The sequence below is a fragment of the Rhea pennata genome, chromosome 5 (assembly GCF_028389875.1).
Source record: "Rhea pennata isolate bPtePen1 chromosome 5, bPtePen1.pri, whole genome shotgun sequence".
Taxonomy (NCBI): domain Eukaryota; kingdom Metazoa; phylum Chordata; class Aves; order Rheiformes; family Rheidae; genus Rhea; species Rhea pennata.
Window position 1 is genome coordinate 9,670,102 of NC_084667.1, and position 18,661 is coordinate 9,688,762.

Genomic DNA, 18,661 nt, shown 5'->3' on the forward strand with positions numbered 1-18,661 from the left:
ATAAGATTAACTAATTCCTGGTCCCAAATATGATTCACGCATGAAGTACGTTGGTTTCATACAAATGAGTGATTAAAGCCATTTCATTGCTAAAATATGCTTTTCTTCACAGCTTTAATAGCTGGAATCTCAGCAAAATATATGTGCAGATGTCTGTGTTAGCATTTCATAAACGCAAGGTGGTCAATGTTGTTATAGATGACATGAGTTTTTTTCTCAGATTCTCTAGGATCCAGTTATATGCTTTGAATGTTTGAATAATGTCACATACTACTTTGCATAAATCAAAACATATATCTGAGTATTAAAAAGGTAACTTCAGAGAAGCTACACAATTTTGAAGAAAGGAGGTATATGTGAAGAACTAGGGTTACAGACAAAACGACAAGAGTTCAAAAACAACAGATGAGGAAGGCTTCCTTTCTCTCTATCTTACCTAATAAATTTGTTTTTTATATGCAACTGAAAAAAAAGGAAGAAATTAAATGTTATTTGTAAAACTATGAAAAGCAATACCAACCTTAATTACATCATGAGGAACGTAAGAGCTCGTTTCCTTAAGTCTGGAAATGGAACTGTGACAGAGACCTCCTATCACTGCCATTAATGTATTGAAATTCTGCAACTGGTGGAGTTTCTGCATTGACATACAAAACAACCAGTATTTATTATTTAAAAGTTTAAGTTGTATAATATGTACATCCAAATTCTACAATTTCTTTATTATTCAGGATCAAGCTCTTACAAGTTTTACTCCATAATCCACTTGATTTCACTAATTTTGATAATGAAATTATCAAGTCTTCAAAGGACTCCTCAGTACTTCCTCTTCTTCCTACTGTCCACTAAAACATGCAAATATTGCCTATTACCTTGGTTATTACTGCAGTTAAATTAGTATGCAAACAAAGAATTGTGCTAGGAACAAAGTTTGGCTTCTGTCCAGTAGGGACTATCTGGTGGAAATACTTCCACTTATGGCCAAATGCATGTTAGTGGTTCATGCTTTAGGAAAGAGGTAAGCGATTACAGCTGTGGAAATCTCACTAGTTGATTCAAAAGCAAGTCTAGTTTTTTGGTGAAAATTGGACTTTAGAATGGGTATAGTGAGAAAGTCATGGTGCCACTGACAATATTGTAATATGTGAGTACTTGGCATGAAACGACAGCATCCATAAATACACGTGCTATATGTATGAAATCCTCTGTCATAACTGGCACAACAGTAATTGTGAGGAAAAGGCAACAAAACAGCTGTTCTGGAGAAAGATAAAATAAACACCAAGCATGTCAGAACTAAACTGACCTGTGCAACATGAATGAATTTGATGAACACTTCAGCCCGGAGCTGTGGGGTTGGTCTGCTGAGCACCATTAGCTGTACCCACTGTGAGATACCATTGCAAAGAGCAATTGACCTTTCCATTGTTGGATTCTCCTTCACACAACTGTTCACAATGTAGTTCTGATAATCCGAGAACTTAAAAGAAAGTATAAATGAAAATTCATCTTCAGTTTCATATACCTCCTGATACTCATGGACATACAGTCTGCTTTTCAAATGAAACACTGTGGCGTAAGATGTACTTTGTACCTTAAATATCCAGACTGAAATATCTCCTTTGTCAAAGCTTTGCTCAGCTCAGAGCAGCACTATCAATTAGCTGAAAGCATTTTTTCTTCATAATTTATATTACATCATTTGCATCAAGTACATTAAATTTATGAACAAATATTTGGCATTTCTCTGCTTACAGTGTCTCCAGTTTATTTGATGGTTCTTTGAAGATAAAAAACTTACAGATATACTATGCTTGTTTTGCTTTATTAAGAGAGTTCTAATTTTAGAAAGGGTAAATGTCTTTTAAAGAGTACTTCCAATAGCCAAAGGCTTTCAGAAATAGCTTAAGTAAATAGTTTCTTCAGAACTGCGGGCTTGCCCCGTGTATTCATATGGTGAAGTTCTTGACAGAAATCTGTCCTTAAAAACAAAACAACACAACACAATTCCCCCTCCCCACACACAAACACAGAGCTTGCTCAGGAATGATATGCTCCAGCTTCCCTGACTGTAGACACGAAACTCTCTGTCCTGGTCACCTTGACTCTGTTTCTGCCTACAGTCCTTGGAGAGCAAGCACCTCTACAGGATGAATTAACTAAGTTAAACATTAACAGTAGTGATTGCATTAGGGAAACGCTTATCTCCTTCATCAAATGTTAAAGCCAACTAGATAACTAATGTCTAGATAGTCAGTGTTTAGAGGACTACAGACTGGGGCGAATTCTATCCTAAGAAATATGCAGTGATAATATCCAGCAGCTATCACATTAGCTAAAGGTAAGCTCCTATGCCCTTTAATTCAAAGGGACAAAAAGAACAGCCATCTTTATTCACGTTACAGAAGAGAGAGCAAAACGATGACTTGGAAGAAGGGTATTTTGCTTTTTATGCTAACCCTTCCAAGAAAAAGGGTACATGCCAACCATTTACAAGAAATTTTGGCTTCAGAAACTTAATCTCTGTTATATTAGAGAAGACGACAGATACTGCGCCTACCCTCCACAAAACAACCATCAGACTGAAGAAAAGAGCGAGTGTGCAGGTTACAGTAGTAAGCCTAGGCCTCTGTGACACACAGTAAAGAAACAAGGATAGGGATACAAATACAAGTTATTTGGAAGTGTCCCTGAAACTTTGGATCTTATATCCCAGAAGCCTCGGCTCTTATAAACCATAGGATGAGCAGATCTCCTCCCAGCCTCAGTGGCTCCACAGATCCATTAAATCTAGGCTTCTAAAGAGAAGCTTAAAACTGAATCTACAGTATAATCTAATAACTAGTGATAATTTAAGAAAGATGCATCTTCAATTTATATATCTAGGGCACACATAAAACTTACATGAATATCAAAAAAGAAAGAGCAGCAGATCCAATTAGATGAATGTAAAACTGATATAAACCCATTAAGAATGGGGTTTACAGATGCTTTAATATTTTTAGTACAGTTTATGAGATTCTCTTATTTAATCAGTAATCTAAAATTGTTCAGTGCACATCTGTGTTTATAACCATCAGCAAAGAATAGCTATCTTTTTTTAAAAAAGTAATTTTTCTCATTAATATCAAGGGAAGCAGTCGTTTCTGTTGACAAAATGTTTACCCATTCTCTTTTCCGTTAGGAAAATATACAAGAATTTTAATCATCCTTGAAGAAAGTATGACATGAGATATACACATCCACTCTCTATTATGACTACCAATAACATTGCACCAAAAATATTCATAGCCACAGCAGATACATATTCCTTGCTTAAGGCCAAAAGAATACACTGGATTGCACAGATCCTTAAGGAAACGTTAGAAACTGTAAAGCTGCTGTTTGTTTCTTGCTCGCTCTATCTGTTTTTACCTTTTTGCACCCATTTAATACGGATTATTAACACTTTAAAAAACAAAGATGACAGCAGACATTTCTGCATTCATCTTCTTACTAAATTAAAATGGAAGAAATATTAACAGTAATAAGTAGTGCTGTCTCTCAGATTACATAGTACTTAGAGCTATTGTTTGGAATTTGAACCAAAGCCAGATTTGGCTAGAACTTGAAATTTAAGCAACCACGCTATGCAGATAGATAATTTGTCAGTATCTAACTATATAATTATTGTCTTCATAGCAGCTTCAGTATAATTATGAATCAGTTTGATTAGTCTGTATTTTGTTCCCAGCAGCTCTCTCCTTAAGAAAGGATATTCCTTTTTTTAAACACTGAACAAAATTATTTCTACCATGCTACTCAAAGTTTCAAAATAATTTTGGTGCAAGAATTTATTAACACGGTTAGCTCTAACATGACTGTTAGCAGCAGATATAGTAAAGAAATCTAGGTATTTGAAGGACACAAGAATGGTGTTGCAATGACTAAATCAAGAGCCTCAACAGGAAAGCAGAATCCAGACTCTTGAGAGATGTCTAGGCTCCCAACATTTTGTAGTTATACATTGACTTCCAAACAACAGCATACCTATAGTCATTACTCTGTGAACCACTTCCTGAATTTCTTTGCTGCAAGGTACACAGTGTCTTGTGGAAGATTTTCTGTGTGTTGTATATGGCAGGGAATTAAATATTCCTTTCTGACTTTGTAATGACTGACCTTATAAACAGCTATCCCTGACCTTATAAACAGCTATCCCAAAGACAGATAACACAGTCTCTCATTTGCATCCCCTCCCCCAGTATACACTGCCAAGTAAATAATAATAATAATAATAGGATTCTGTGGCTTAGCATACATGAACACATTCTGCAGAGTAATGAATAGAGCTATTTTGTAATAAAAACATTTTCTTTCAGTAAATTAATTTTAATTTAATTTTATAAACAAAATGTATGCAAGGACCCACAGATATGTAAGTGGTAGAACTCTGTGACAAAGCAGACTGTGACTGCGCCTCATACTTGTTACACTCACTAATCATTAATGACTTCATGCCTGCAGAGAGCTTTGAAAAATGTTCAGAGTTATATAAGCTTTAAGTATTATTACTGCCTACAGGTAGCAGTTTATGCTTGACTTTGGTTCTACAGCTGTTGAATTTAACACAATAAATAGAGTCATGTACCTTCAGCTCAAAATAAAGTATAACTTTAAACACATAACTGAAATCTTTTGCAATCAGTGTCCCTTTCCTGCAAGGCTTCGTCTTCAGATTCTAGATTGTTATCTTTTACTTGCTCTTACTGTTATCATCACGCTGACTTTGCCACCGTCTCAGATTTCAGTCTCTAGAGTTCACTCGTTTCAAATGCAAACAGTACCACACTTAAATAGTAGTAATGTAAACGGATGTAAATGAGGCCAAGATGCATAGGGAAGTTAACGTTTTATCAGATAACCAATGAAGCTGAGAAAATAAATCAAATTAAACAAAACAAAAATGAGACAATCCCAGAAAAACACTTGACAAGAAAAGCTTGTCTAACAAAATATTTCACCTTCCATTACAAGTAAAATCTCAATGGCATTTTCAAAGTGGCATTTTTAATGTGCTTTTCTATCCCAAATCTTTACTTTGTTAAGCTCAACAAAAAAGGGCAAGTAGAGTCCAGTGGACCTCTTACATATATAGCATACCTTAGACACTGCAAGAACGCAATATTCCTTTCTATTGCCACAGGAAATTAGTATTATAGGAGATATCCCAAGTTTCCTTCATCCCACTTTACCCTGATTATTGATTTGAGTCAAAAGAGGCTGCTTATTCCCCTGTGCAGTTACACCACTTGTTAAAATAACAACAAATTATTTGGAAGAGGATCAAATTGTTTGCTCCTCTTCTTTCCAATTGACTCTACTCCAACTCTGTTCCATAATTGCTTAAAAAGTCCACTGCCTGTGTATCTCCCTCTCAGAAATGACTCCAGCAAAAAGGTATGTATCAAGAGCAAGTATCTTTGGCTTTTCACACCAGTAAACAAAAAGAGCCTGAGTACAAAATTGTGTAGCAATATGTATCTGTCCATACCTTTGGTGGTTAGTATATTCCTTGGTAAAATTTTAGCTCATGCCAACTAATACTCTCAACAGCAGCTTATTATGGTGGGGGAACAGCGCAGACCATGGAGTGTTCTCAATACATGGAATAGGTCAGCCCGCTGTCCCAGGAGACATGATGGTTTAGCCATTCGGACATGAGTTGAGCAGAGATCATTCTGCCCAACCCCAGGGCCAGGTGACAAGCCTTTATGCACGTCATTTACTCACACCAGTCAATATATAGATAAGTTTTTTCCGGTTGATTTTGTAACTGGCCTTAATCTTTCCAAATTTCCTCCACCACAATCATTTTGACAGTGTCCAATCACTTGCACTGCTGGTTTAGTACGGTAATGCCAGCCTTCTTCCATCTTTTCTACCAGCTTCCAAACTATGTCTAAAAAATAAATAATTCACTTACCGATATTCTTCTGAAAGACTTGAATTCAAGATAGGTGAGGTGGTCTGAGAGCTCCTCTGGCTCAAGGTGATCAAAAAGGAGGGAGACCTTCCGTTTCTTACTGGTGTTGGCTTTCACACGCTGTGTTAGCTTTCTAGACCAATCCCTGGAATTTCTTTTAGACAAATTTTAAAACAACCCTGAGTCATCTTCTGAAGAGCAATTTTTTCTTCTTCCCATAACAGAAAACACAGTTACTTAGTTTTCATGCTATACAGAATAAACAGTAAATTACTTGAATTTCTAAAGAGCAAGCTCTTTCCACTCATTAACGATTATATGACAAAAATGGTATTGTTGGTTTTATTGTTGCTTAATGTAGCGTGAAAATACAGTACACTACTAACTAACATGAGATCATATAGTGCATTTTCTCAGAACTGCTGTCCTAATTTTCTGTCTCCATTGAATATATTCCAGTGCTCTTCCATTTAATAATTCTCAATAGATTTCACTGAGAGCCTCTGGATACGAGACGTTCCCCTATGCTATCTGTCTATGGGGTAACAAGATTGAATTGGTTTTGAAAATCTGAGTATCTTCTTTCAGAGTCAGATATGGAATAAATGCTAAATTCTGTTCTGCTTTGCCTGTTCATTTCCAATCAAAATGTGAATTTACACTGTTAGACAGTTCTACAGAATTTATTCTTATTTAAAAAGGATGGCTCACTTCTCAAGGGAGAACTACATGAAGTACAGCTGTATACACATTTATCTGTGCAGGATATGTCATTTAAAAACTTAAATCAAAGAAAATAACATCAAGAGTTTGACAATGAAATAACTTCTACCCTCTCACTGACCTGTGGCATTAAAAATATAAAAAATATATATTTTTTTTACCTTGTGCATTACCTGATTAAAATGTATCCTCCTTTCTTATTGACTTCAAGTTATCTTTCAAAATCTTTCATTCTCTACAAGTTTTCTGAATTCCCTGCATAAAGTAAAATTTATCTAGCATAGAGAATCAGCACAAGGTCTACATAACAATTAAATTCAACCTAAGCCATTCTTAAAAACCATTCCATTTCTTTATGTGGTATGTATTTCATCCATATGGATGTACAAACCCTTGGAAGGATACGTAACACAGGATTGTTATCCTGCAATAGACTAAACTATCCTGCTATAAACCATGCTGGAAGCACATTATATTTGAATAGAGGAAATCTGAAAGCAAAAGTTTGTTTTCCAAGCATATTGAAACTTTGACACTCACATTTGAGTTGTGTCAATTAGATGACAATGTAACTCCTCACCATTAGCTTTTACCAGTTCTTGAAATTCCTCCATAGTTTTGGTTAGTTTGGAATCCATTTTGAACATAACCCAGAATTCTGTAATCCAATACCTATTGTAAAACGAAAATACAGGAGGGAGGGGGAGTAGGGAAAGACTGTGCCATAACATCACTAAGACTGAGATGTTGATAATTTTTTCTGTTTACAATTTGTATTCCCTGAAGTTGATCAAGAAATAAATCTTGTTTTTAAATGCTTTCACTACTTTTTTTTTTTTTTTTTTTTTTTATCAGAAATCTAAACTTCAAGATTAAAAACAGAAAAACTACTGATAAAATTTGGTTTAATGCTCTGTAAAACTACTGTCCATATATGTTTGCAACAAATTCAGTGTTAGTATACTCAGTTCTACATCATATCTAGATAACAAATATATTTCCTTCTTCTTTATGAGCTTGTAGAATTTAGCCAAATTCTTTGCATAGTCAGTAAAGCTTGAAATTATTTGGTCTTAAAATTAAGGAAGTACACTATGACAATAAGAATTTAATCTATTAACTGGAGAAAAAATAGTTACAAATTAAATATATAAATACACTTAAAAATTTACAGGTGATTGTTGTCTCAGGAAATATTTTTATGTGTAGGTGAAATTCTTTTGTATTCTAGGCATTCAAAATGTTTCATCATATAAATTTCAATTCTCCAGTGTGGCTTGTGACCCATACTGTGAAAAACCTGTGCTTGTTCCAAAAATGGAAATGCACATTAAGGACACATGCATGTATGAATTCTGCCTAAAAGCAAAAATGTTCTCAGATCACACACACAACACCACAGCATTCTGACTTAGCTAATAACCTTGAGAAAATAAAATCACCATTAAAAAAAACCCAACTTATTTTTGTTAACTGCTTTAAAAAAAAAAAAAGATAAATGATACGCTAATTTGTTAACACAGTCAAATCTACTTTTTCTCTCCCTCGGTTTTCTCTAAATTAAGATACCAAACTTTGTATTACACTCAATTCAAAAGAAAAAGTATAATCCACAATCACTGCAAGTGACTTAGGAAAATCATATATTGCATACAATAGTTTTGCCTAATACAAAAATAGCTGCAATATCCCGCATCTACTTAAAAAAAAAAAAAAAGACCTACAGTATAACATCAGACACAAGGCTACCTACTCCTGAGCACTGTCAGTTTTCACTGACGTTTATGGCACAGATTCATAGAATCAGTTCAAAACTATGATCCAATTAATTCTTGCACTCACCTTCATAGATCTGCACAAGGCCTTTTGAGCATTTTTGTGTCAAGCTGCTTAAGCAAGTCCTGAAAAGCTGTAGGAGAACAACTGTTTCTCTTTTTAATGTCAGCTGAAGATATGCAAAAGCACTCCTATGTAGGGCACATGGACAGCTACAATCTAATAACTACCAAACAAAAAAATATTCTTACCTCACAAAATAGCATATCTTTACACATAGCATGGAAGATTTATTTTCTAAAGCATTCAGATAGGTAGAAAACTGTTAAGGAAAACCTTGCTATTCGCATATGATACAAAACATGTCTGATATGTCCGTACTTACAATCAATAGGAATCATTCCACTAAAGTCATTTAACATCAGATTAAAGTTTTATACAAAACATATACAATGTGCACATTAAGATTATTAGCAGAAGTGTGTTGTAGATAAGACAGCCGTAAGCAATACTGACATAGCTGCTCAAGCACTGAGTAGTGTTAAGTAGTGAAATGAGCCTGCCTTCTACATGTGCTCCTTTGAAATCTGCTTCACAACTTTTTATAAAAACTCATGCACTCACAAATCTCACTAAAACATGAAATAACAAGTTCATCAAGAATTATTTTTATGAAGAAATATTCTTTAGTTAGTATGATTCACTGGAGCTTTTTCTAAAATGGATGCCATTTTCATCTAAATATAATCAGTTATATATGTAACAATGGAAAATAATCTGAAATACCTCTTCTCACGAAACTATTGAATGGTTAGAGAGGTGAGGTTAATTTGATATACAGAGATAGCTGGGAAAAAAAACACCCCACCTTTTTAGTGTATTAGGTCATTGGTGCAAAGTTCTTGTACAGTAACCAATTTCTTTTGAAGATATGGAAAATCCACTTGGAAATATGTGTTATGCATATCTCGCATAACACAATTTCAGGAAAATATCTTGCAGATCTTCTCACAATCTGACAGAATTTGACTGCAGCCTGAATCTCCTGCCACATATGAGATATATTATCCATCCAAGATTTAAATGCCAAGATTAGGTGCTTAAATTATACTGACTGTAAGGAGACGTAAAGAGGTTTGAATAGGTGCCCAAATATTCTGAATGGCTCTAAAATGAGTGTCTGAAGTTAGACGGTGTTCAAATAATCAAAAACTATCTAAATACACTAAAGTAATTTCAGGATGGAAAAAATGGTGAAACTGGAATATTTCCAAATTTTTTCAAGTACAAAAAAAAAAAAATTATTTAATCCAATCAAATCTTTTTTTTTTTTTTTTTTCACTGATTTTGCAGGGAGCTATATGCAGAGTCAAACTGCAAAAATATGCAAGTCTGGTAAAAGTCTGAATCACTTCTCTGATCATAGAAAGTGTTACTTCCCAGAAACAGGCAAGCAATTAGCAATTACTTTCTTCTATTTTCAAAATAATGCATGAGCCTAAATTTAGTATGACATTATACCACAGTGGTAGTGTGATACATTTGATGTAATGTTTACTCCGCACTGTGGTACAGAAGCATCAGGATGGTCAGAATCTAATGTTATAGTAAATCTCTGTTGTAAAAGATGCCGCCTTTAACCCAGTGAGTTTGGGGGAAGAAAGGATTATCTAAAATAAAACATACCAAGATTGACTAGAGATTCTTAGCATGTCAGGCCTGCTTCCTAACTGCATTGTGCTCAACTACTTAGGAGTAAACATTCTGTAAACCTAGTAAGTCAAGTAATAAATTCCATAATTAAAAAATCCTATATAAGACACACTTATACTGCTAATATGATCTTAATAGCTTTACTATGAAAATCTAATAAGCCACAAACACACATATGAATCCAGTTCACTTCAAACCAGTAACTAATCAAGAAGATATATTTTATAATTAAACAGTATATTATATTTTTCTTCAGTGCACATTGTAATTCTGAGTTGTGTGAGAAATAGTATTTGTAAAAACTACATCAAACATGCCATACTTGTATGGAGAGATCTGAAATTTAGACCCAGGTCCACAGTAATTAACTGAGGTGCCTATATTAATCTAACAGCTGTTACATGTTTCTTTATAGCCAAGAGAGGGTGAATTATCCTACTTAAAATCTGATCTGGAGTTTCACTTTGACTTCGTGGATCATAAGCAAAGAAGTTAATGTTCAGTATATTGCTTTATTAATCGAATAGTAATACATCCATAGACTAACTATCCTATATTTATGCATGTCAACACTGTCAAATATATCTAATTTTACTTTAACAGCAAGTGAATATTACAAAGGATATAGATCAATGAGTTTCTGGAGCATGTCCGCAGAGGAGATGATAAATTGATGCATGGTCAGAATTATCTTTAGCAGCTGGTTGTTCTGATATGCATTTCCTTCTAAATCTGGGGAAAAAAAAAAAAAAAAAAAAAAAAAAAAGTGTATTCTTACTGGAATCTTACCAAAACTTGGTAAACAGCATGCAAGAAGCTTTTTCAGCATCCTAATTTTAATCACCTATGTTCATTTATGTTATCTTAAAGATAGTGGCTAGTTACTAAATTAAGAGGCACATCATTTTTCTAGAGAGAGGTATATAATACTAATTTATTTTTTATATTGTGTTCCATTACAAGGATCTAGAAGACCCTTACAGAAAAAAAGTTGTATCTCAAAAGCACTAAAAATATTCCGAGACAAATATGCATACTTATTTCAGCCTAGCAAAGCACTTAAACAAATGCCTAACTTTTGGAAGATCAATATATCCTCTGAAACAAAGTAATAAATTAAAGTACAAAAGAATGAGGTTACTGATCCAGATCAGTCAGTCAATAGTACGACTGAACTTAACAAACAGAATGGAGATATTTTTAATTCCATGTGAAGCTTTTTGCTCAGCTGACATATATATTGCCCAAAATACACTAGACTAGATTCTATACATAGGTATGAATGCAACAAGATATCGCCTAGGCAGAAGTCCTGAGATGCTAACTTGTGCATACTCTCAAGGTGGACCCAAATGTCCTAATGCACATTTTCTTAAACTGTTGCTTACACGAATTTCCCTTGAAACAGGTTTTTAACTACTTTTCCTTCTGTTATTTTTCTTCCTCCCTCCATATTTGGAGAAGACCACGGGCATGAAACATGCCAGAATGTTTAAAAGTTTGCATTTCTGTAACAGACACTGTAGTACAAGAGATGATATTTTTGCATAGATTGATGAGAGAACCTAGCTGGTTTGAACCAGAATTGGGTACCAATTCAAAAATAAAAAATATGTATTTTTCAAGTAATTTTAAATATATTGTCCTGTATGAGAATACAGGCAGTTATTACTCAAAACAGCAGTAACACCTACGTATGTAGTAATAACGCACAGTAAGACAGAATGGAAGCAGTAGGTAAAACAACAGATTTGCAGCATATGAAAACATTTTTAAATTGTATAGCACTGAAAAAGAGCACTAAACTTTAACCACTAACAAACCAATATAATCCAAGTTAGTAATTGAACAACAATTTCCATGCCTTTATACAGCAAGATACCAAGAAGAGCTGTCCCCAGAGCCAAGGCCTTTCCTTTCACACAATAAATTACACCTTTAGTAGAACTACTACAGTCCGACTTCCTCTAGAAAAAAAAGTCTCTTTCTGTTCTTCACTCCACAATGGTCCTATTCATGCCCTTTATCAGCACACACCCTCCTGAAAGTCCTCTCCTCCCCTTTCTCCACATCAATGCCATCCTACTCAAAGCTACTGGCTACACAAAAGGCAACACATGATGTGATTGACTCTAAGGTGACTGACCGAACAGCAAACAAAACTGGACAAAGTCTGGGCTCATTCAGCAGCCCTTCCACAAACGTGGGCACCAGTCTAGGTGCGTCTCTTCTATACATTCAATTTACACAACATCTGTAGAGAACTAATCTTTGAAACTCCTCTCTTTCCACTATATTTACTTTAATCTGGCAGATAGATCGATCATTTAACTACTGCATGAAGAGTTTCAGTGGGAGGGTGACTGAGGATGGCCTAAGCCTGAAGTTTACAAATGAAGATACTGTTTTAGCCGTCTCTTTGAACCCTGAAAGCAGCGGATACATTGGGTAGCCTATCAAGTGTAAACAACTTCATTTTTTCTACTAAAAGAGCATTCAGTTTGCCAGAAACTCAGTACAACGAGGAGTCCTGAAATCTTTTACTACCGCAAGCCTACTGGGCAAGATGCGCAGAAGAACATTGATCGGTGAATTCTACAGAGCCCGTGACATTTTATTACCTTTTACAGTTACAGCTAAATTGTTTTGTGGACCAGGCTCCTAAGGAGCAATTCTATCTTCAGTTATATACCAGGTGAAAGCCTGTCCCATTGCCATGAAAATGAAGTATAGTATAAAGGAAAGGGAACAATAAGCTAAAAGGAGAGAAGATTTAAAGCAAGCAGTGCTTAGAGAACTGTTAACAGCATTATAAAACACGAATTTATAAAAAGTAACAAACCCAAAACACACACTGCCTTCTTACTGTCTGTACACAATAGGAAATAATAGAAAACGCAATTTGTCCTAGAAACAATATTTTATTTCTAGAATTCTCAATAATACAGAAGAGGCAGAAGTGTCCAATAAATATTTCTGTTCTAGTATTTAACACAATGCCAGTTAATGCAGTCAGAATGTAAAATTAAGAATTTTACATTCCAATCACAACCAAGGAAACTGTTAACTAGATGCCTACTAGAACTAGTTATTTCTAAATCAGCATCTTATCAAGATTTTTTTTAAAAAACTGACCAGAGTCCTCTCTGGGTAGTTACTTCTTGACAGTAAAGCTCAAAATCTTTAGTAATTTACAATGCATTAACAGAACACTAAACAATCTGGAAAACAAAGAACTGGAGTCAGTCAGTTTTACACTGTATAATCATTTTAAGCTTCCTTCATCAATCACAAAGTCAGTAATTTTGTCTTTATTTTTGCTTCATTTCCATCAGAAGCAGTTTATGAAAAAATGGGTCTTTTAAAAGTAAGCAGGATTTCAGGTTTGTTTTTTTTAAACAGCTGATGCAGTGTATATTAGCCCAACATCTTAAAGGAAACAAACATCTGTACTAGTATCATCTATTTTGACCGAAGTCAGTCATTGAGAGTTCACATGATCAGCTTGTCCAACAGACCCAGGGGACAACAGTCTCTCCACAACGGAGTGCGGCAAGCTGAGCCAGTGGGCACCAGCATCTCTTACTGGCGCCATTAGAAACTTAGAAAAGCTCTAACTTATCGGGGGGGGGGGGGGGGGGGAGAAAAAAAGGAAAATCCAGGAGTAAAATCTCTGTAGGGTTATTCTCAGTCTCTTCTTTCAATACAGTGATAGGTTTAAACTAGCGGAAGCAGCTGCAGACAGATTTAGAGATTTGTGTACTTTTTAAATGGCCCTTTGGTCCTTCCAACCTCCTTTTTTTCATGTATTAACTGAGCTCCAAGAACACGATAGGGCAGTCACTAATCAATCACTAATGAGAAATATTGAGCATCCTGCTCAGCAAATGATTAAACTAAGACAAAATGAAGAGCTTATAAATATTCTATTACTAACCATGGGCACACTTTTGAATGTCAAGGACTTGTTAGTCTCGTGCAAGAATGATAGAGCACATTCTACCGCCTGCTTTAAAACATCAGTGTATAGATTCTGTTCAGAGAACCAGTAGAGTTAGAAGTCCACCATTAGTGTTTTGGACTGAACCAGTGCCTGTTCCCACAAGATAGCAGTCAGAAACCGGTTCTTTGCTATAATTCAATATATTAATTGTATTTAACCATTCACTGTTGTCTGTATAGATAAGAGAAACATACTGTCAGATGAAACCAGATGAGTCAGGGTCCTTAAGAAATGACAAAGAACTGCAGTTAGACAGAGGGCTGAATGACTGGAAGAGAATACTGATCAGCAGTCTCCAAAAGGGGACAGAAGAAAAGTACTGACTGTTTTGATACAGATGGTACTCTAATAGATTAACGGAAAATAAAAGTTAGGATTGGTGAATAGGCAACTACATCACACTTGAAAAAAATCCTGAGCTGCCTCTTGACTTATACTATGAGCTTTCAGTTTTACAGCATGAATCAAAGTTTGTGTGTTCCTTGCTTGTGTTCTCACCTAATTTCATTCATTACTGAAGAATCTTACTGGGATATAAACTGCCTGGGGATTAGAACAAGTACTCTGCACCAGGGCACACTGGGCAAAACACCCAGTATTTACTCATGGAAGTGAGGAAATTGTGCAGGAAGGTTGGGACAGATCATGATACTTAACTATTTTGGATCTGGCATTTCTTACTCTTTCAGCATCTCCATGAACAGTAGAATTGCACACAGAGCCTGCATCAATCAACACCCATTTTACAAAATTGGTTGATCTGCTAGAGCCTCCATCTAAGAGCTTTTACTTAACCAGCAAAGCAGTTCAATACACACTTGGAAGTCAATATGGCTATGAGCACATGTATTAACTATATATAGCTGTAATTGTATCATCGGCTTTTCAAAAGCGCGCAGAATCAACAAAATCCACAGAGTTAAACTGGTAAAAATGAGCCCAGGGCAAGAGGGGACACCAGCTCCTAGTTTCAGATTAAGAACTGTCACTGGGTACTTTGCATCTCTGATCACTAGGTCACTTATTTGGAAAGCTCACCTCCTAAATGTAGCGGTGTGTAAGAAAGCTTCAAAAGTTACAGTAAACTACCTTTGTGCAAATGGTGCAGTCAATAAGATGACTTTTCTGACTTTTTTGCAAGGATGCCTCTGTATGCTACACCATTCACTTGAACCTCCAGCAGTTTATGTTAAAAGTTTTTTGAAACTCATTTTCATTTCCGTTTGCATACCTGTTTCTAACCACATACCATGCTAAGCAGAAACCACTGAGTGAATACTAAATAAAATGGAATGGGTGTGTTTCAGCTAGACAATTTTACCTTAAGAAAATGCTGCAAGTATACTGCATAAGTGTTAGCTTTGTTTTACCGCAGCAAAACAAATAACCCACCAATTGCATTCTTTTTTCCTATGATTGCCCTTATCATACTAAGATATTTTAATAAATATCCTCTGAAACAAAGAAGAATACACCAGCTGAATATACTTTTCCAGTACTTAACTGGATGTGACAAAATATGTGACATTTAGGGCTAAGTGTTTTACTACTATATACTAACAAGATGCCAATAAAAATTACCATTAGAAATGCTCCATTGCATATGTGAGACTCAGAACTCACAGGAATAAGAACATCCTAATCTAGGCTTATCAGCTACTCTATTGCATTATCAAACTTGTAACCCCCTGTAACCCATTATTTAGAAATAATTAAACAACCATTTGTTGCTAGAGCAGTTGAAGGAATCAAAGCACTCAAAGGCAAGGCTAAAGAACAAACTGCCTGTTTTTCACCATGTCCTGACGGCCACCAAATCTATGCTAAAGTACTTATAAGAGAGAGTATGTTCTATAGCCAGCATCATTCTACTCACACCTTCCTACTCACCTAGGTGCAAGCATAAGGCAACAGGAAGAATGCCAAGAACGTATTAATTGAATTTTGCAAGAAGAAAGAGCCCTTTATTTCGTATGCACTGTCTCTACCAGTACTATATCACCAGTCTTTAGCAGTGTTTCATATGCACTGTCTTGACCAGTAATTCATATGCATTGTCTTTACTAGTACTATCTCAGCTTGTGTACAATTTGAAATACATCAGAAGTGAATCACAGAACACTGGCATCAGTGACCGAACTGCTATGAACATGAGTAACTGATATAAACTACCTGAAGTCTTCTATCAGTCATCAGAAACCAGCACCAAAAGTAACACCACACAAGACAGCATCAAGCAATTGCCAGGTAGTCGTATTAAGCAAGGAGCTAAAAGTAACAGGTGACTCTACTGAGGTACTGTGTAGATTTCCAGCAAATGTTTTTTCTGATGGTTTTAAGAAGTTGGTAGGAGGACGGTGTTACAAATGTCCATCTGTAAAGATAATTAAAGGAGTATGTGATATAAAAACTGGGAGGACTCATGCTGTCAAAGTCTAGCATCAAGGAGTTTGATGAAACATACAGATACATATGAAATATGGAGGTACAGAGACACATTCTAGAATTTAGTGATTGAGCTGAAATACTACAACAGCCACGAGCCAGTATCTTTGCCACACATGAGGAAGGCAGCACTATGAGATAACCTTAGAAATGTTACAAGAAACCAAAGTTGAACTAAATATTTCAAGAATAATTCACAGATACTTCATGGAGGTTTCCCCAAAGACAGGTAACACGCACTCTATTCCTCTTCAGCTCAAAATATACATAGCACATGTAATAGTTTTCTTACTACAAGCTTATTGTTGCAGCATGGGAATTTGGTACCCCATAAAAGACCTCTTTGTAGTCATTTAACTCTCCCATTTTTAAATTGATCAAATTTGGTCAGGATCAGATGTATAAGAAGCCACTATCTTTTGCTCATCAATTATGAAGATTATTACTGAGATAGGGCAGAGATTCAAGTTATACTACAGCATTTACTTTTTGAGATGAAAACAGCCGTTTATTTTTCAGTAACAGACAAAACCTCTGTTAATGGAGAAACCAAGGCTAGGAGCTAACGTACTCTATTCCCCCGCTCCAATGTATAATCAGTTTTCTCTAAACAAGAATGTTTCAGAAACAGTTTAATTCACTGTTAATTTTTTCAGTGGTAGATTTTTCAGCCTCTGTAGATGACTTATTCCAGCATTTGAACACCTGTTATTAGAGACTTTTCCCTACTCCTAGTCAAGGTCTTGTGGTAACTTTGGTAGCTTAAGCCCATTATGTCCCGACTCAACCTCCAGCAGACAGAAACCAAACAAAATCAACTACACGCATGCATGCATTCTCGTCCCCTTGCTAATATAGCTTCCTGATTTAAAGGTCTCTTCCCTCTTCTCTTGTCTTAACTAAGAAAGATCAGCTTTCTTAGTATTTTTCTCAGAAGTTGAGTTTTCTAGATCTCTGGTCATCTTTGATGTCCTTCTCTGAATCCTTTATACTTTGCACCTTTATGAACCAGACTGGATAAAGCACTCTAGAGGAGATCTTAGCAACAGAGCTAAAAGATTACTTTGAATATCTTGTACATTATACTTTTTTTAAAAAAAGTAAATATACATATATACATCTCCCCTTAGAGTATTTGCCTTTTGTTCAGTGGTACAATATCATTAAATCACTTTCACAATCCCAGCTTTACCTTGAGATCCTTTTCTGTAGAAATGCTGCAAATGAAGGAATTGACTATATATATGTGTGTATATATATATATATATATATATATATGTATATATATGTATTTTTTTTTTTATAACTGGTTACCCTAGGTGTAGAACTTAGTACTTTTCCATAGTGAATTCTGTTTTATCTCATATCACTATTTCAAATTGTTAATAACTTTCAGAAATAACAATTATAATATTAAGCCAAGTAAACAGAGATGCTGGAAGAAACCCTATCAGCTTGGCAGCTCTCCAAGTCTACTTCCCACTTCAAACTCCTTACAGCATGGAAAAGAAAAAAGCCAGCACACCACACAGCTCACTGGGTGAAACAACCTGTCAAAACCAAATGCTGAATCATGACCACACTGGCTCCCCATGCCCTGTATCAGGTCTATGTGAAATGACAGCTCTTCCTCCAAGTGCTCATTAACAATGCAAATACAGCCCAGATACAGTTGAGTCTAATATGCAATCCAGAAGGATAATAAGACTATTCTGTGCAACAGTAGGAGCAAAAAACCTCAAGGGAAAGGCATTACCCTCTCTCAGAAACAATTATTTGAAATCTACATCTTGGAGAAAAAGCTCTGGGTAATTCTTCAAAATGAAAACAAGAAGGTAAAAGCTTTTGTCAAGGGGAAACGGAATGATTTTGAGAAATTAAAATGTTCTTCAAAGAAAACCAAATGAAATGTGGGTGGAAAGCATCCCATTAGCCTTGGAAATTCAGATTAAGTACAGGCAACAAGACAAAGTTAAAAATACAAAACCAATATTCATTGTTCTATACATTGTTAAATATACAGATAGTATGTTAAA

At 35.4% G+C, this 18,661-nt stretch overlaps 1 protein-coding gene across 1 annotated transcript in view; it reads right to left on the minus strand.

Moving 5' to 3' along the window:
* The window catches only part of RASGRP1 (RAS guanyl releasing protein 1), a 44,072-nt gene that overhangs the window by 13,294 nt on the left and 12,117 nt on the right, over positions 1-18,661 (minus strand). The window contains exons 3-8 of the mRNA XM_062576703.1: positions 10,804-10,909; positions 8,716-8,778; positions 7,229-7,360; positions 5,966-6,119; positions 1,307-1,480; positions 521-637 (exon numbers count right to left, since the gene is read on the minus strand). Coding sequence (XP_062432687.1) covers positions 521-637; positions 1,307-1,480; positions 5,966-6,119; positions 7,229-7,360; positions 8,716-8,778; positions 10,804-10,909 — 746 coding nt within the window. The remainder of the gene's footprint in view (positions 1-520; positions 638-1,306; positions 1,481-5,965; positions 6,120-7,228; positions 7,361-8,715; positions 8,779-10,803; positions 10,910-18,661) is intronic.